The 20,566-nt window shown below is 40.9% G+C and overlaps 1 protein-coding gene across 2 annotated transcripts in view; it reads left to right on the top strand.

Moving 5' to 3' along the window:
- PRIM2 (DNA primase subunit 2) overlaps window positions 1-17,617 on the top strand; it is a 307,763-nt gene extending 290,146 nt beyond the window's left edge. For both annotated transcript variants that reach the window (XM_045803074.2, XM_045803066.2), the window contains exons 13-14: window positions 6,855-6,923; window positions 17,012-17,617. In XM_045803074.2, the coding sequence (XP_045659030.2) occupies window positions 6,855-6,923; window positions 17,012-17,236 (294 nt within the window). In that variant the 3' untranslated portion in view covers window positions 17,237-17,617. The remainder of the gene's footprint in view (window positions 1-6,854; window positions 6,924-17,011) is intronic.
- The last annotated feature ends 2,949 nt before the right edge of the window (window positions 17,618-20,566 follow it).

Raw genomic sequence — 20,566 nt, 5'->3', positions numbered from 1 at the left:
CCTCCCATCCTCAAACACCTTGCTGTCGAAATTCTGGGCTTCCTTTGCATGTTATTCCCCGTGTCTGGGTTGTCCTTACCCCTTTCTTTATCTTGATCATTCTTACTCATTTATTACGATTTTGCTCGGTTGGGTCGTCCCCTAGAAGCTTTGAGCACTTTAACTCCCTTTCCCCTCTGTAACATCCTATTTGTTTTCTTGTCTTTCCTCCCCTCTAGACTCATTGTGGCTCTTTTCCTTCCTGAAGGCAGAAATGCTATCTTTCATCTGAATAAAACCAGCCCCGACCACAGTGCCTAGAGTTCATTTTAGGAGCTTAATGAATGTGGGCTGAATGACTGACTCAGTTCATGGTTTGAAAGCTCATCTGAGTGGTGTTGGCACAGGCTGCCCCGTGTTTGCCTGTGTGTGTAAAACCATATATAGCAGTGGCAGATTATTCTACATGTGGATTCAAGTTAATGTGATTATTTTCATTCTCTTTTCCAAAGAGTCTTCAGATATGACTAGAGAAACCTCTCAAGCTCTCTTAATGCCTTGTGGAAGAGCTAAATTAGTAATTTCTTTTCTTGTGGTACTACACCATACACCACCCCCCCCCCCCCGCGCGCGCAAAGAAGGAAAAAGAAAGAAAAGGAAAGGAAGAGCAACTAATTGAAAAGGTTCTGGTAAAAGTGACTAAGACTGATTTAAATAAAAGTAAGTTATCTTTGGTGAGAAAAGACATTTTATTATTCAGTAAACATTTACTGAGCACTTGATGTGTCACTGAGTTTTCAATATGTTCAAATCTGGAAATAGAATGATTAAACTGTTTTAAAGCTTTTAGTCTAGTGGAGCCAAAAGGCATAATTCACTATAATAAAGTGTGATAAGTGCTTTAATAAAAATACATTTAAAGTGCTAGCTGTAGAATCAGAGGGCCAAGAACTGCTGAGGGAGATGTGTGGCCTCGGAATGCTTCCCGTAGGAAGTGATCATTGAATTGCATTTGAAAGTTGAGTAGGAGTTTCGCAGGTGGAGGGAGAAGCAAGGCTTATGAGGCGAAAGGAACAGCATTCATTCAACATTAACAAATAACAAGGTGATGACTGTGTTCCAGCTCCTATTCAAGGCACAAGACCTCTGGCTTCATGGAGTGGATATTCTAGCCAGGGAGACAGACAGTAAGCAAATTAGGTGTGGTGAGAGGAAACTAGACAAGACAAGGAACTAGAATAAGACTTGGGGGAAGTGTGTGTGGACAGGGTTGTTGGGGTGTGTTTTGAGGAACCCTAGTCCTGCGAGAAATATGGAAACCGGTTCTGGAGACAAATTAGTTTGAGAAACACCACCCTGATAAGCCCTGCTGTAAAGAAACTTAGACTATTCTGGATTGAGCCAAACCAAAAACTATTGCATTAGACGAGAAAACTGAGTCACTAGATTGTGTGAACCAGAAATTCCAAAGAATACACCGTAGGAGAACCTGGACTGGAATGTAAGGACCCCAGTGGCGGCCAGGCAGGGCAGGAGAGGGGCCCAGGGAGGGAGACGCGGGGCCTGGTGAACAAGGCCTTTTGGACCATGGTGAAGTTTGTGAGCCATTTTTGGCTGGGAGCCAGCCACACCAGGATTATGTTTGGTTTTAGAAAAGTCACTATGGTGACAGTTTGGAAGCTGTCTTTGGAAGAGTGAAGAAAGGATAAGTCAAGAAGCTTTGCAATAAAAAAGAGAATGATCAGGGCCTGAACAATGGGGAGGAGAAAGTGTGTTTTTAGAGACATTTGGAGGTAGAATCGATTCAGTCAGATAACTATGTTTATAGAAAATGAAGAGTGGGTCAGAAAAATTCTTGGCATGTAATGTTTTAAATGAATGAAAGTACATCTTCAAGAGAGGGAAACTTGCCCCGATCTGCCGATAACTGAAGGTCACAGTAAAGTCGTAGGTAGCGAGCGGCTGGCTAAGCTATGCTGAGTGTGTGAGAAACAGAAGCAAAGTAATATGTTCAGAAGTGTTCCAGACTCTGCGTCTCCGCCACATTTTCTCTTTCACCTTTGAAATAAAGGATGGTTAGAAGTGAAGTGGAAAAATACCAGCCCGTCGACTTTTGAAAGGTTGAGCTTTTTAGGAAGAAACAAGCTCATTATCACTTTTAAATAAGACAGACTCTGACCTTGAATTAGAGACAGATTAAGCGCGTATCTGACCGGTGAGCGGAGCACATCTACGCTCCACTCGCCGAAGCCAAGGACAGGCAGGTGGCTGCGTTCTGCTGCCAGAGAATCATCTGGCAAAAGGCACAGAGGAAGCTGCAGATGGCAGGGAATGGTAGAGAACATGAGGAAGAGAGAAGGAAGTGTGGCTCAAAGTTCTAAGATGTTACCTGTATTTCTGATAAGTGTGTGCAAATACAGATTTCCCATCGGTATTCTGTATATCACATATTTGCCAACCAGCTATGATCTGTTGCCAGTCAAATAAGATATTCAACTAAGTTGCTCCTTCTTCCTCCCCTGCAGGGCTATCTTGGTTAGCCGCTTTATTAGAATTCAAAACCAAAGCAGTTATTTGCCTTGAAGATAAAGTAGTAGATGAAGTGTAATTAATGCTTTTACTTAGCAAATACAGATATGACGTTTCTTTGTAAAGAGGACAAAGTGTATTGTTTTAAAAAAAATCTAATATTTTTCACGGTGGACTTTAGTCAGCTGATAAAAAAATAATTAAAAATATAGACAGAGCAAGTTAAAGAATATTAGTTACCAGAATATAGTAAATTGATACCACTACTCCTCTTAATTTTTTCTTAGCCTTTTGATTACCGATGACTACAACAGAATGATAAATGGATGGTTACACTTGGTATTTTATACTTCAGTCTGGAAATATTGGCATTAAAAATCAAAAAAAGTCAAATTGCTGTTTGAGCAATACTCTTAAAACTTCATAGAAATTCTTTCTTTAAATAATTTTGTATTTTCAAATAAGCCTTGATATGATTGATCAGATTGTTTGGTTATATTTTTCTAAAGCAGAATTAGAAAAACTTCTAACTTAGGCATCAGAATTGACACTACTTTGGCTTATATGAGAGGAAATTGCAGTGTGCTCCGCTCTTCCAGATTGGACTAGGAAACACCTTCTGTGAACTGTGGGTTACACTTTGATGTTTACAGGCCACGTAGAGAGTAAGCTGTGGACTCTATTTCATATAACCTCATCCCTCTGACTTTCTACAGTTTTCTTTACCTGGTCCTTTCATTTTCCTGTTTGTTTCTTTTGGTCTTCTCCTTACATTTCTTCCTCTTGATGAGTTTCCCTCGCCTGTTTTATTTCTGATCCTCTATCTATCTGGCCAATCCCTGCCTGCTGAACTCCAGCCTTGTGAAACCTTCCCTTTAGGAAGAGCAAAGGCCAGTTGAGGAGGATGGAGGCTCGACCCTTCAGACGCTATCTGGCAAAACGAACGCCGTCAGAGTACTGTTGCTTAACTACGTCTTCATTCTGACTTCTCTGCAGAATTTTATTTTCTTTAAAAAATTGTAATGTTGGGACATCTGGGTGGCTCAGTCCATTGAGCATCCAACTCTTGATTTTGGCTCACATCGTGATCTCAGGGTTGTGGGATCCAGCCCCGCGCTGGGCTCTGTGCTCAGCATGGAGTCTGCTTGTTCCTCTCCTTCTGCTCCTCCCCCAGCTCGCATGCGCTCTCTCTCCCTCTCTCTCAAGTAAATAGATAAAATCTTTTAAAAATTTTAATGTCATTAAATATGATTCCAACACAAAAAAATGTATATAAACAAGCACATTATGAACTAAGTCCCATGTGCCTCCCCCTCCTAAAAGCATATTTTTAACAAACAAACAAGAGCAAGGTTAGGTAGGTAAGTTCAAAATTTGACACATTATAAAATATGACAGCCAATATTTCTTCACTCTTGAAAACATCAAAGAAACCTTTTGTGATTTCAAAGAAAAGCACACCACTTTTGATTAAACCCTAAACCTTTTGGAGGTCCCCAGTCATCTAGCTACAAGTCAAGCATATATGTCCACTGGCCTGGGATATGTGCTCTTCTGTTAAAACTTAGCACTTTCTAAAAAAAAGATTACTTGAATTATGACTGCACACAAAATTTAAATTCTAAATGAACCCAACCATTGCTAAGAACCTGAATTTCAAAGAATAGGGGATAGGGATGGCTCACTAACAGAGCCATCTTGCTTAACCGTCCCTGTCCAGCCTTAGTGACTCAGCAGGGAGCATTTGCAGCATCTGTCCGTTGACACGCAAGTGGTCCACCTTCGGAAAAGCGGAGAGTCATTTCGAGGATATGTGAAATATACTGTGAGAACTTCGCTCCTGACCCCCAGTTCTTTTCCACAGTCTGCCTCAGGCATCTGTCTTTCTTGGATTTTGGTGTTCCTTTACCAAGTTTCTGTTATTCCTCTATGTTACAGATTTTGGTGTACTGCTGATACCTCAGTTCTCTTTTCTCTTGATTTTTAGCTTTGTATTTCCCTGCCTTGGAGTCATCCAACCCGTCGACAAATGATACCAGCACCATCCTCAGCATACCTATAGACTGTCTTAGTATAGCATTTGCTAGTGAGGTTGGTATCAGAAAAGAAAACTAGGTGCAGAAAAAGTCACAAGTTGCACATCATGTGTAAATGGTAGAACGTCGGAATCACTTGCCGAATATTGTGAAGTCCGCAGAGGGGGTGCCATCTAAGGTGATGTACACTGAGACTTCAGGTGTCCTGCTCACAGACGATTGCATAAGCAGCATCTGTGTGTTACTCATACTGTTCAGTGAGCAGTAAGTGCTATTTCTGGCATTCTGCATTTATTTTACGTGATAGTTTGTTACTTATTGCATTTTACTGAGTTTTTAAGCTACTTAGTTTTATTTAGGAAATCAGTTGGAGAGGGGAGGGGTTGAGTGACAGGTAATGAATTACTCTAAAACAGCAGGGAATAGGTTCTGGTTAAGCATTTTTGTGTAGCACAGCTGTTTTTCAAAAACAGTTACAGCCAATATGTGGGGAATGTGACCACTTCCAACCACTACTCTTACCACCCTGGCCTACGCCAGCATCCACTGTTTACTGGATTCTTGTAAAGAGCTCCCTGTTTGGATCCCTACTCCCTCTAGTTTGTTCCCAGCATAGCGGGCAGAATAATCCTGTTAACCATGTTAGGTCATGTCACTTCTGTGCTAAGAACATTGCAGTAGCTCTCCATTTTACTCAGACAAAAAGCCAGACTTCATTCATTGGTCCACAAGATCCTTCTCTTTCTTCTTCTTCCTCTTCCTATATGTCTCTATGCTCTAGGTCATAATGTGAAATTCAAGTACATATGTTATTAGTTATTGGATTTTTTGAGTTATGGTCCACATATTCCTATGTCCTATTTCCTCTTAAGGAAAACAAAATCATAAATTGCATAGGATTTTTAAATTCTCACAGTAAATGGCACTCACTAGATAGACTCCGAAATCAGATATTCCTTCATGGTATCGATGTTTGCCAAGAATCAATTGCAAATTCATCTCAGCACAATTTGAATATCTATGTGTAGAATTACTTTAAAAACTTTGTGGCTTTCTTCTTTTTAAAAAATTTGTAGCCATTCATTTTAAATGGATTTATTTTTCATTTCTGCTCTAATAATTCGAGAAAAATGAACAGGTCAAGTAGGCAGGATCCTGGGTGCTGTGATTGGTTGGCGTTTACCTAGGTCTTTCATATAGGACTTAATAAAAGGTGACCTGAAATTCAGAAATGTAATCTATAAGACAAACAGAGAAAAACAGATTTTTTAAGCACAGTCTTGTCAGGATTGAATGATGCCCACTCCATAACTGTAATAATTTTGTGTATCTGTCAAAAGATGTAAGCTATATTCAGTAATGGGGATAGCAGGAATTTGAGGCTTCATGTACATTTCTTGTTGTCACAGGAACGTCAGCCCTTTGAAAAGGAACAGAAATGAACATTTCTCCAGGATTCTATTTCCCTTCATTTTAGGCTATCTCTTAATTCCAGCATTTTACTGTGTTTGATAAACAGGCCAAATATACATTTTTTTATTTGGTGGGGTGAGGGGGGGGTGATGAAACTTCACGAATTTCAACTGGCATTGCACTTGGCTGATAAGAATGGGAGTTTGTCCCTCTCCGAAGAGATTACATGAAGTAGAATTGGAAAGCAAATTGTATTTACAAAAGATAGGATGATGTTCTTAATAGGTGTTCAGAATAGACTATTCACTCTCATATTCTGCTGCGCTTTACTAGAAATAACTTCATTTAAAAAAAAAAAACAAATCTGATTGAAGGTAAAAGCATTCCCTCTCCAAAGATACTTGTCCAAAGGGCTTACATTAAATTTTCCTGATGGGTACACAGCGGTATTTTAGGCTGTATCTGTATATACTGGTAATGTGGAAAATAAAAATCTAAATAGTATATTTGATTGCTTCATGCACCAATCATTTAGATTACTACATTTATATCTATAATTTTGGAAGAGATGTTGCAATGTGATGTTCTGACAATAACTGTCAAAGTCATAATACTGGAATCTATTTTCATCTTGTTGTCAAGGTAAAGTTAGTGATCTTTCTGACCTACCAACTGTGAATTTCAATATTTCTTGTCATCTGTGGTTTAATGCTGACCTAAACAGCGACTGTATAATGTCAGAATTATCACAGCGTCCAGGCTGAAGTACGACATGCGCCATGATTAATGCATTTCCTGTCTGGAATAAAGATTATGAAAAGGCCAACCACCACAGCTCCAGTGGTTTAGAGAGACTTTGTTTCTAATTTTGTTTCTCTTTTTCCCCATGCACTTTAGATCTTGGATTTAGTAAAAGGGTCGCATTACCAAGTGGCCTGTCAGAAGTACTTCGAGATGATACATAACGTAAGTCCGTTTTTTAAAACTTGATGGCCTAATTCTTTGTTTTGTTTTGTTACTCCATGTTTCATTCAGGGATTTTAGTTTGCAGCACTAGAAACCACTCCAGCTATTTTCACCAGCAGGGGATTTATTACATGGTATTAGGTAGCTTATAAAATTTATAGACGGGCCAGAGAATTAGAACTAGGATGTTCCAGAGTCAGAAACATTGTAACCGGGAGAAGCTACCCAGTGAGGAAACCTTACTTTACTGCAGCTGCCACCCACCACTTCACATCTAGCGATGAGACCAAGGGTCAGTCAACTTTCTCAGGAGAGTGCCAGACTGTAAAAATTGTAGACTTTATTGTCCATATGGTCTCCGTCAAAACTGCTCGTCTCTGCTATTGTAGTCCGAAGCAGCCATAGACGATATAGAAATGAATAAGCATGGCTGTGTTCCGGTAGGGCTTTATTTATAAAAACAGATCGTGGGCCAGATTTAGGCCTTAATTAGCCGACCCTTGGAGTAGAATAGTTTCCCCAGGTGCCTAGAAAAACCAGAGGCTTTTGCCATCTTCCTTGTAGAAAATTCGCTTGTTTTCCTTGTGGCTGCCCCCTCCGTGTTACTCTTGCTGCCCAAATCCCCCGTTTACCTGCATGGCAGAACCTTGGTTCCACGTAGGACCCCGACCTGCAAGGGAATCAGGGAAACGTGTTTGGTTTTTCTCTTGTGAGCCTCTTTCGACATGCTTCTGTAGGACAGGCATACCTTGGAGGGATTATGGGTTCGGTTCGAGACCATCACAGTAAGGTGAGTTGAATGCATTTTGGGATTTCCCAGTGCAGGTAACAGTTATGCTTCCATTATACTGGAGTCTAGTAAGTGTTCAGTAGCATGTCTAGAAGATGTACATACGTTAATTAAAAAACACTTTATCGCTCAAACATGCCAACCATCATGTGAGCTTTCAGCAAGTCAGTGATTTTGCTGGTGGACGGTCCTCCCTGCGTGCTGACGGCTGCTGCTGAAGGCTGGGGTGGCTATGGTGATTTTGAAAACTAAGATGTTTGTCACATCGACTGACCCTTCCTTCCATGCATGATTTCTCTATAGCATGTGATGCTGTTTGATAGCCGTGTACCCATAGAAGTTCTTCCAGAATTAGTCCTCTCAAACCTGTCACTCCTCCCTCAACTAAGTTTATGTCATGTTCTAAATCCTTTGCTGTCATTTCAACAATCTTCACCACGAGCAGATTCCATCTCCAGCAACCACCCTTCTTTGCTCCTCCGTAAGCAGCAGCGCCCCAGTTGCTCAAGTTTGAGCGTGAGCTGCAGCCCCTCGGGCACATCTTCAGGCTCTGCTTCTAGTTCTGGTTCTCTAGCTGTTTCTACATCTGCGTTTACTTCCAAAGATTTTACGTATGTATTGGAGAGAGAGAGCATAAACAGGGGAAGGGGGCAGAGGGAGAGGGAGAAGCCGGTTCCCCGCTGATCAGGGAGCCCGACATGGGATCATGGCCTGAGCTGCAGGCCGATGCTTAACCAGATGAGCCGCCCAGGTGCCCCTCCAGGACGTTTTTAATTTACTTTCCTCAGATCCGTCAGAGGAATCATTGTGTATGGCAGCAAGAGCCTTACAAAATGTATTTCTTAAATAATAAAACTTGAAAGTCAAAATGACTCCTCCATCCGTGGGCTGCAGAATGGATGTTTTGTTAGCCGAGATGAAAATAACATTAATCTTGCACATCTCCGTCAGAACTCTTCGGTGGCCAGGTACATTGTCAGTGAGCAGTAATTGTTTTTTTTAAGTAATCTGTGCCCAATGTGGGGCTTGAACTCACAACCCCTAGATCAAGAGTCGCATGCCCTCCTGACTGAGCCAGCCAGGTTGTCCCAATGAGCAGTAATATTTTGAAAGGAATTTTTTTTTTTCTGAGCAGTGTCAGTAGTGGGCTTAGAACATTCAGTCAACCATGTTGTAAGCACATGTGCTGTCACCCAAGTTTTGTTGTTCCATTTACAGAACACAGGCAAAGTAGATTCAGCATAATTCTCAGGGATTATTCCTAGGATTTTCTAAATGGTCAGTGAGCATTGGCTTCAACGTAAAGCCACCAGCTACATTAGCCCCTGACGAGAGAGTCAGCCTGTCCTTGGAACCTTTGAGGCCAGGCACTGACTTTTCCTCTCTAGCTCTGAAAGTCCTGCATGTCGTCTTCGATAGAAGGCTGTTTCATCCACCCTGAAAATCTGTTTAGTGTAGCACCTTCAGGAATTCTCTCAGCTCGATCTTCTGGGTAACCTGCTGCACCTTGTACTTCCAGTGTTGTGGAGATGGCTTCTTTCCTTATACCTGATGAACCCTCCTCTGCTAGCTTCGGACTTTCCTGCAGCTTCCTCACCTCGCTCAGCCTTCAGAGAACTGAAGAGTTAGGGCTTTGCTCTGCGTTAGCTTTGGCTTCAGGGAATGTTGTGGCTGATTTGATCTGTCCAGACCAGGAAAACTTTCTCACATCAGTAGTAAGGCTGTTTTACTTTCTTACCATTCATTCGTGTGTTCTCTGAAACAGCAGTTTTCATTTCCTTCAAGAACTTTTTCTTTGCATTCACAAACTTGGCTGTTTGGCACAAGAGGCCTAGCTTTTGGCCTCTCTCAGCTTTCAGCTTGCTTTCCTCACTAAGCTTCATCATTTCCAGCTTTGATTTAAGGTGACAGATGGGCAGCTCTTCCTTTCACTTGAACACTGAGAGGCCGTTCTGGGGTTCCTAGTTGGCCTAAGTTCAGTATTGTATCTTGGAGACTAGGGAGACCAGAGGAAAGGGAGAGAGATGGGGGAACGGCCAGTCAGCGGAGCAGTCAGAATACATAAAATATCTATCAGTTGTTAGGCATCTTGTATGAGCATGGTTTCTGGTGCCCCCGCACGATTACAGTAGTCACATCAAAGGTCACCGTAACAAAAATAATCGTGAAGTTTGAAATGTTTGTTATTGTGAGAATTACTAAATGTGACTCAGAGACATGAAGTGTAAGCAAATGCTGTTGGAAAAATGGTGCCAGTAGACTTGCTCAACTGCAGTGTTGCCACAAACCTTCAATTTGTAAAAAACACAGTATCTGGGAAATGAAATAAAACAGGGTATACCTGTATAAGTCCTAGTAGGTTCTGAAAGGTGTAAAGCAAGGCTTACAAACTGAGACGCCTATAGAGGTCAGGCAGAGAACCCAAAAAAGTATGGGTGGCTGTGATTAATAGGAGAGTAGGGAGGAAGTGTGTGGTGTGCTGAGGAATTCATGTCCCTTTAGGGACCTTCACATTGACAAGTTTGAAGACCCGGTACAAGTCAGCAGAACACATCTGCAGGTGAAATTCAGCCCACAGACTCCCCCCCTCTCCCGCCCCCCGGCCCTTGGCAACCACTGGTTCTGATCGTGGCTTCCTAACCTTGGACAGACATCTGAGAATAGACCTGAAAGTCCATATACTTCTTGAGACATTTTTTTCTGTGAGTATATATGTGGATTTTTTTTTGAAGTCTGTTTTTAGGTTTCAAAGGGATCCATCTATGACCCTCCCCAAAAAGATGTTGCCTTTATTGAAATTCATCAGCTACCATGCTATTCATTTTTGTTTTTTTCTAGTTTTCATGAAATATAATAGCAGAATTTCTTACATTATAAAATACTTAATAGGAAAAATATACCCTATAATATCACCAATAATGAATATAGTACTATCAATCAGCCAACATCCGTAGAACCCTTAACACATGCCCGGCATAGCACTAAGTACCTTGGCCACGTTGGCTTTTTTGATCCACACGACAGTATCACAGCTAGATACTGTTTTTATTCCGATTTATGAATAAAGTGTAGAGAAGCTGAGCAAAACTGTGTAAGGTCATACTGCTCATAAGAGATGGACTTGGATTTGAACCAGGCTGTCAGGTAACTCATTAAAGCTTGTGAGTCTAACATTTTCCTGTCTAGACTCATGATCCAGCCACCATAGTTTACATTAAAAAAAAAAAAATCCAAAGCCTCGTGATTCTATATGATTTGCCCGAGGTACCCCAGCTGGGAGATCTGGATCTAGCACCCCTGGTCTGCTGTCTGTTACACCTGTTGAAAATATTACTGTTACTTCAAAACTTTGTTTCCACAAAATGTAAAGGACTAAATAAATAGACATCAATAGAATAGGAGACAACCACAAATTCTCATTAGTTTTATGAGCGTAGGAATCTCACCAGGTCAGCCCCATTCATTTGGTATTTTCAGCACCAGTTTTGTGTGACACTTTTCCTTAAAGACCATATTCCTTAATTTGCCTGCTCAGCTTGAGAGGTTTAATTTCATGTGTGTTCTTAATTACGTGTGGACCCTTCTTTTAATTAAAGGCCTCAGAACTTCCACAAATAGAGGTCTATTATTCAACTTCTTTCCTTGTTTTTAAATAAGATGTGAAAATTAGATTGAAACATTGAGTTTGTGACAAAAAATTTTTTTAGTTCTCATATCTGCTTTTGTAGTATCTCATTCTTATAGGAGTATTACTACTATTGCCAATTTTATAACTTGCCTTAGATTAATGAAGATTTTGAAAAGACATATGCCTAAATCCTCCTACGCAGAACTTAAGCCACATAAAAATCAATGGAATAAAAAGGCTGTTTGAATTCAGTAGATACCTCATTATGGATTTTTAGTTGTGAATGTCTATTATTTTTTTCTCATTTAATTTCAGAATAGAATCCATTTTTATTGTCTGTTTTCTGCCATCCTGCTTGCCCCCCTTTAACAAATTTGTTAGAGCTGCGTTTATTTTCCTGAGGACTCTGTGATCAAACTCAGTTTGATGAAAGTTTTGAAAATGGACCCGTTAATTGATACCATTTACAGCAGCACTATGATAGCTCCATATGGCTTTTTTGGTAATACCAGCTGCCTCATTATAAGCTGTCATTGCAAAACCTCTTGATTAAAGCCCAAACATCCCATAGGTAAAACAATATTGCTCCATTTGCTGTGGCAGAAATATGAGACCTAGGTTTGTGTGAAGGTCACTGTGTGCAAAACATGTTGATTCCAAGCAAATGTTGGAGATCCAGTTAGTCGATGTCAAAATTTGGCCTGCTTGAAATCCATTTTCCTCAGCGTTTTTAGGGAGCAATGTTTTATACTATAGTGTATTTTTTTTCTTTTGGTATCCTCCCTGTGTAACTGAAAATACTAGGCCTTGTGTAGATTTCTCTCTGAATTTTAATTGAAAATTGTTTCTTTAGAAATAGACCTCTTTAGGCACTGAGTCATTCTTGATACTTATTTTCCAAATAGCTGAGCCTCATTTTTTTCCCCACCATATAAATCTTTACAGAAATCTTGATAAATTCTATCCCATTTTCCTACAATCTTAAACAGGGTATAGCAAATATAATTCAGCTTTTCTGTAATAACTCCAGGGCATTCTTATGGATACCAGTTAGACCGCGGGGCTAGAAGCCCTGATCATATCTCACTTGGGTCACTACAACAGCTTCTTAACTCATTTCCCAGCATCTGCAACACGTGCCCCATTCCAGTTCTTTACCCTCCACACAGCTGCTAGAATGATCTTTAAAACAGAGGAATATAGTAAACTGCTTTAAAAAACAAAAAAACCTTACAGGGCTTCCCAGTTGCTCTGAAGACGAAATCCAGAATTTACAATGTAGCCTGTAAGACGTCTGTACCCCATTTCCTTCCTCTGGACTCCCAACTATACTGGTCTTATTTCATATCCTTTACAGTATTCGGGACTTCTAAGCTAATACAGCAGAACGAAAATGCATCACAGAATTTCCCTCTCTCATTAGTGAACACAACGTACAAAACAGAATAAGAAATCATCAACCACGAAGGAAAACATCACCAATAGCAACCAAATAAGAAAAACAGCAAGGAAAGAAACAGAAAATTCTGTGTTTCTGTGTCTAGAATGTCCCTAATCTTTTTTAAAAATAAGGAGTAAAGGAAATAGCTACTGACTTTTAGGCAGAAAGGAAAGTGGGGGGTTTCTATGGGGATTGCTTGTTTTCCCTATTTTTAATTCTAATTTGATTTTGAAGTAAAATCTATTTACCTTCTGTTAGGGTTTTGGTGGGGACAGTGCAGGGAGGAACATAAACCAAAGTTAATTTTTCTGAACAAGATGAAACTGAATAGCAACTTCCTTCAGCCAGAAATAAAAGAAGTGAAAGAAAGAAAACATTCAAAAGACAAAGAACCTCTCTTAGAAAAAAATACAATCCAGTATACAGAAGGAAACTTCATAATTTCGTCATGCTACCAAGCAACTTAATTAGACCATAAGTTCAGTAAAATGAGCTGATATTAGCCAAATGAGTTAAGAAAGTACAATTGCAGATCTAAGAGACACAGCTGAAAAGCCAGACATCACATAGAAACATGGTATGTGCCCTCATTTCAAGGCCCTTGTCACTGTTTTAGTTGGTTAATAAGAGCATTAAAATGGAATAAAAAATATGTACATTTTTTAAACAATATATTTTAAAGGTAAAACATTTAAAGGTTTTTTTTCCCCAAGATTTTATTTATTTGAGAGAGGGAGAGAGAGCAAGACAGAGCACAAGCAAGTGGGGGGGCAGAGGGAGAAGCAGGCTCCCCCCTGAGCAAGGAGCCCGACATGGGGCTCAATCCCAGGACCCCGGTATCATGACCTGAGTCCGAAAGCAGACGCTTAACCAACTGAGCCACCCAGCCCCTTATTTGTTCATCTTCTGATGTACGGGCAAGGTCTCTTACTTGAGAAGAGTTTTGGAATTAGAATTCAACTTTTTTTTTTTTTTTTTAAATAAACTATACCCATTAATACACCATCACCAGTTTCCAGTTCAGGCTTCTTTAAAGTGGAAGAGGAAGCTAATGACACATAGAAAGCAGTATGGTCTTTTTCCCTTGCTTTTTGGGAATTCCTTTTTTTTTTTTTTTTAAGTGACTTGCCTTTCTTGAGTCTTTGCAGAGCCCTTAATTTAGATTTCATAGACCCAGCAACTTTCTTTTTACACTCCTGTTTCCTAGGTTTTCCCCATAGCAACCTCGTGATGTAGCAGCTGTTTATTACTATTACCTCCATTTCATTGACGAGGAAATTGAGACTTACTTAGAAAGATGATCGTATTTCATTTTGTCTAAGTTGAAGTCTAATAATTCATTTCAATCCAGAGAGTCCTCTTCTGTGACGATAGATGTATTGAGAATTTTAACAAGTTGATACAAGGTGTAGAAAATCCCTAATGTGTAATTATAGCACAAAGTGCTAGATTCTTTTTACATGAAATAATACCACTATGTTTTTTATAATCTTTATAGCCAAGTTTAGCTCTAGAGATATTCTGTGATTGTAAGTTTGACTTTGCATAAAAGCTCTTAAAACAGATTTCGGAGCAACTAAGTGATCTAGTCAGAAAGCCTTAATTCAGACAAAACCAGTTACTAGTTCTGTGATTTTGCATAAACCATGTAATCTCCTTAGGCTTCATTTTCCTAGTTGGTACATGTAGGAGGTTCAACTTAAAGGATCTTCAAGGTCTTTCCAGTCTCTAATGTTCTCTATTTATAAAACATAAAGCCTTCTGATTGAAATGTGTTACACAATAAACTTTTCATGAAACATTTTGTAAAATGCAAACTGTATATTGGATCTCCCACTTTTTAATGAATTGGGTGAAAAATCGAATATAATAAAGTTCACAAATGACTCCATTGTTAATAAAAGTTATGGATTTATCATAAAACATTCAGGAAACATTTTAAAATTAAGGAGCAATGTAGCAGATAAAAATTTGTTCTTAGTGATCTGAGTAATAACTCTTCAAATGAAGTAGTCTGTGCGCCGAAGGTGCTATAAAATTATTGGCCCACGTGTATCAACAACTGACTAAAGAGAATCAGAGAATCCTGAGGTATCCAAGTAAGTATTACCAGAAAACACCTTGTTATTGGTTCACCTGTTAAGAGGGTTAGTTCTGAACCATGACAGCAACTCCTTTAACCCCCTGCTAATCCATTTTAATCTACCATAAGATTATACATGCTTTAATCACATCACCTCCTCTCTTAAGGATTTTTAGTGACTCCCCGATGTCTACAAAATTAGGTCTCGACTACTTACCCTGGTTTTCAAGGCTCTCTCAGGTCTGGCCCCAGCCTGTCTTTCCAACTTCATTTCCTGTTATTCCCTTTTATATGCCTTTTACGCCAGGCCATCTGATCTACTTGCTTTACAGAAACATTGCTTCTTACCTTGCGCATGTGGTTCTGCTGCTTATATTAACCTTGACCTCATTATCCCAGCTTTTCACTCTCTCCATCTTCCCAAATTCAACTCCTATAGCCCTTCCTCACAAAGCCTTCCTTGATCAACGCAGCCAGAATTTCTCTCTAATGTAGAGATAATAAGCCTTTATCTGTGACCCTTATCACTTTTTGATAGAGGTTTTTAAGTAGATGACTTATTAGGCTGAACATTTCTTTAGCGTTGGTCAAATGCATTCTTGTGTGCTGAAAAACTAGCTCATAATGTGGCCTTCTACACAGTAAGTCTTCAATTCATATGTGTCATGTATGACTGGTATACACTGGTTAGTTCTGGGATCAACTCACTAAATATTTAGATACCTGCTGTATACAAGTCACTTTAGTACAAAGACTGAGAAATAAAAAGGTCGATAAATATAAGACAGATGAACAAAGAAAGTGTAAAGGCTTCTCAATTTGAAAAAAAAAAAATCGAAGTGAAATATCCCCTAACAAAAATACAACAAATAACTCTGGTATTCTTTTTGTTGTCAGCTTCAACTGCAGAAGGCAGGGAGGACAGAGGTTTGCCATGGGCTCCCCTGGGTCTGACCCATTGGTTGACTGGTGTAGGAGGTTCACACTTGAGGAGCTGTCTTGCTCTCATGCCACACCCCAAGAGTTAGTAAAGGCTTACACATTTTAAGAAATGAATGCATTATAAGATTACTGACCTTGGCACAAGGACATGCCAGCAGAGCGTACTGGTTATGAGCATGGATTCCGCTCATTCAAAATCCATCTCCAGCCCTGCAGCATGTGATCTTGGGCAAGTTAACCTCTCTCTAAACTGGGAGAATATTGGCAATCTCCCTTCATAGGGCTATTATGGAAGTTAACTGTGTGTATCTATGTGCGAGTGTGGCGTGTGTTTCATGCCACTTAGAGTAATATCTGGCACGTGGTAGGCATTCAATAAGTGCTTGCTAATATTAAGGAATATATTTTTCTTCACCATTAATAAATTTTGGAATCAAAGGGGAAAAAGTAGTACTCGTTTAATCTTTAAATACAATACCCTTATGAAGTTCCATTGAATATTAAAGGCGCAGGGTAACGGATAATTTGAAATGATATTGCAAATTTAAGTTTAGTGATAGTATTTGAGAAAAGAAATAACATAAAACTATGAACCTGGTTATGTTTGCATTAAGCCCCACTAAAAATTCCAAAAAGAAAAAGATTTTCTGTAAAAAGTAAGAGCAGGAAAAGCCAAAGATTGGAATGAAGAAAATACATTGGGTTGCTTGTGCCATGTTTATATGCTGCTAAATGGGATTGTGTATGCCAGACTTAAATAGGAGTGGCGTCAGGGGCCAATACCCAAACAGTTTCTGTTTATATCCACTCCCTTTGGTTCTGGAATGTTTAAAGACTACACCTCCTCTTTTTTTTTTTTTTCTTAACCAGTATTTATTGACAGTCGGGCAAGCATTTTGCTTAGCCCTCTGAGATGCGGAGTAGAAGGTAGAGATGAAGTAGAGCTGGCTAGGGAACTAGAACTAAGTGCAGAGCTTCGGGCTGGAAATACAAACGCAGGAGCCATTCATGTTTAGGTAGTAGGTGACACGCCTTCTGAATGAAATCATGTAAGCAGTGGGTTGAGAGTTATGACTGAGCACTACTGGGATCCATGTTCTGGGCACTAAATAGTTTTTGAACAAGGTCTAGAATGGTTTATGAAGGCCCTTTATTTATACCTTTGCTATGTATTAATATGAAATACATTTGCTTTCTTATACAGGTGGACGATTGTGGCTTTTCTTTGAGCCATCCTAATCAATTCTTTTTTGAGAGCCAACGGATTCTAAGTGGTAATAAAGACATCAGGAAGGAATCCATCCAACCAGAAACTCCTCAACCCAAACCAAGTGTCCAGAAAGCCAAGGATGCCTCATCTGCTCTGGCCTGTCTAAATTCCTCTCTGGAAATGGATATGGAAGGACTAGAGGATTACTTCAGTGAATGATTCTTGGGCACTTAGGAACGCTTTCTCTTCACTAGCTTTCAGTTTTTATTTTTAAGACTTTGCCTATTTCTTTTTTAACCTCTTTGTCTATTCCTTCTACCGCCCCCCAGTTCATCCCCTGGAAAGCAGGCTTGTGGGTAAAAACAAAGACCTCCACTATATTTTGCTTTGGCCAAAGAGAAAAGGAGAAATTTCTTTTGAAATCTAACACTTGAGTGGTGTGATCGAAGTCCTGTTTTAGGAGATAAAACAGCTTTCTAGACTGACTGTTTACACTCCCCTAGAGACAACAGAACTAAAAAACTCGTATTTTAAACCTTACTGCTGTAATTTTTACTCATTCCTTTTCTGGACTTTTTTGTTAATAAATATCAAAATGTGTATAGTGTGACTGTGTGTAATCCCAAGAGTCATATCATGAGAGAAGGTGTCCAAGAAGGTGGCGTAGGAAGACCCTGAATTCTCCTCCTATCCAGGGCACACCCAATCTCTACCCATTCTAGAAGTTCTTCCCGAAGAACTAAAGGCTGATGACAGCTTCTGTACCACAAAAGGTAGAGGGGCCACACAGAGAAGGGTAGGAGAGTTGGAGATGCAGTAATGATGGGAACCCCACTCCCAGTGCTACAAACTGCAGTAGGGAGGGAAAGCACTTACTTAAGGGCTCAGGTGCAGATTCGCCAGGCCTGGGGCACAGCAAAAAACACAGTGACTTAAAGACCAGCTAGGATGTAAGTGATGGAATTGCAATATTAACCTAACGGTATCTGCCAAGCAGTAGGGGAGCTGCTGGAAATTGTCTCCAGGATCAGAGGTGCTGGTGAGCAGCATTGTTTATATTCGCCCTCCACCTTGATAGGGCAGACAGGAACAGTGTCCTGGCACTCTAGCCAACCTGCTGCCTCAGTGAGCGTTGGGCCTCTAGCACACCCCAGCTCCAGCTGTCCCACCAGAGCTGCCCCAGTGTGGTACACATCAGGACATCCCTGGGCTGTGCCCACTATACGTCAGCCATCTTGCCAAGGTGGCCCAGGTGCAAAGCATGCTGGGATGCCCCTAGCCAGTACCGGCTTCAGCTCTAGCCACCAGACCAGGGCAGTGGCAGTGTGGATAAAGCCCCAGCCCACACCTGCCCTAGGTCTAGCCATTCTGCTGGAGTGGCACTCATAGAGCAACCCAGGATCCCCTGGCCACACCCGATCCAGCTCCAGCTGTCCAGGCCAGGGTAGCCCTGCACACAGTGCTTCAGGACCCCCAGCTCTAGCCAGCCAACCAAAGCCACCAAACATGCAGTCTATACAGGGCCACTACACAGGGCCACTCCTTCAAGACCCAGAGAGGTGGTAGTTTTACTTAATTCATAGCAATGGAGAAAGTCAAATGAGACTGAGGAATATGCTCAAAACAAACAAAAACCCCACAAAATCAGAAAGAACTAAATGGGAGATAAGCAATTTACCTGATAAAAGAGTTCAAAGTGAGTTCTAGTCTAAGATGACGTAGGAAGACCCTGAAATCATCTCCTCCATGGACACGCCAAATCTACACCTATGTATAAAGCCAATTCCTCCTGAAGAACTGAGGGCTGACTGAACAGTCTGTACAACAAAAGATAGACCACAGAGAGAATGACAAGAGAGACAAGAGACACAGTAACAAAGCCCCATCCCTGATGCAAACTGAAGTGGGGAGAGAGAGTACTGAAGGACCAGGAGCGGGTTGGTCTGCCCTGGGGCACAAGAAAAAAGCCAGTTTAAAAGAGCAACTAGTATATAAAAGATGCACCAAGCTGGGGGAGTTGCTAGAACTCTCTCCAGATCAGATGGGCTGGTAAGCACCATGGTTTATGCTCCCCTCCTTGATAGCAAAGATGTTCTGGATACCATAGCCGGCCTCCCATTTCAGTGAGCCCCAGGCGTCTAGCCCACACAAGCCCTGGACATCCTGGGGCACGAGAAAAAAGCCACAACTTAAAAGAGCAACTGAGATGTAAAAGGAGTAGCCCTAGAACCTTTCCAAATGGCAAGGGAACTGCTGGAACTCTGCATGGGTTGGAGGGGCTGATGAGCACCAGAGTTCATGTGCCCCATCCACCTTGGTAGTGCAGATGGGAACAGGTCTGGGCACTTTAGCCAGCCTACTCCCTCAATGAACCCCAGGCCTTTAGCCCACACCAACCCAACCCATCCTACCCAGACACCCCAGCAAGGTGCACACCAGGACACCCCTGGTTGGTGCTCGCTATAGTTAGAGCCATTGCACCAAGGTGACACAGGCGCAAAGCACACTGGAATACTCCAGGTCCAAATCACTTCAGTTCCAGACAGCTTGCTAGAACACCTCTAGAGCAGAGCACTGTGGGACCTCCTGGCTCATGCCTGCTTCATCTCCAGCCACTCTGCCAGAATACTTCCTGTGTAGAGCACCTGAAAACCCCTGGTCAGTAGCCTACCCCAGCTCCGGGCTCCACACCTGGGCATCCACTGTATCCCACCAGGATAGCCCAGCACAAAGTGCCTCAGACGCCCAGCCCATGCCAGCCACAGCTCCCATCTAATGTCACCAGGCACACAGTCTACACATGAGATGACCATATACATAAGACCATTACTTCAAGTTCAGAAGTAGCTGTTCCAACTAATTCACAGAAACACAAAAAAAGCAAAAGGGGAAACAAAGGAATATGTTCCCCCCCAAAAAAGGGTAAGACAAAAGCTCAGAAAAGGAACTAAATGAAACAGAGATAAGCAATATGCCTCATAAAGAGTTTAAAGTAGTGATCCAAAATAACGCTCACTAGACCGGAGAGAAGAGTAGAAAAACTGAGAACTTCTACAAAGAGATAGAAAATATAAAAAAGGACCAATCAGAATTGAGTTGAAGAATACAATAAATGAAATGAAAAATACACTAGAAGAAATCAACACATTAGCAGATGCACAAGGGACTAGAAGTCTGGAAGAAAGGGTGCTGGGAAGCACCTCAGCTGACTGTAGAAAAAAAAAAAGATAGATTAAGGAATCTCTTGGATAATACCAAGTGAACAAACATTTGCATTATAGGGGTCCCATAAGGAGGAGAGACAGAGAAAGGAGAAGAAAACTTATTTGAAAAAAAAAATTGCTGAAAACTTCCCTAACCTGGGGTCAGGAAACAAACATCCAGGCCCGGGAAGCACGAAAAGTTCCAAACAAGATGAACCCAAGGTCTACATCACAACATATAATAATTGTCAAAGTTTAAAGATAAAGAGAACATTTTTAAAGTATCAAGAGAGAAGCAGCTAGTTACATACAAGGGAAACCCCATAAGGCTATCAGCTGATGCGTA

The sequence above is a fragment of the Ursus americanus genome, chromosome 29 (assembly GCF_024610735.1).
Source record: "Ursus americanus isolate L20-20 chromosome 29, mUrsAme1.1.p, whole genome shotgun sequence".
In the NCBI taxonomy this organism is placed as follows: domain Eukaryota; kingdom Metazoa; phylum Chordata; class Mammalia; order Carnivora; family Ursidae; genus Ursus; species Ursus americanus.
The sequence above is the reverse complement of the archived record's forward strand: the minus strand, read 5'-3'. Positions and strand labels throughout refer to the sequence as shown.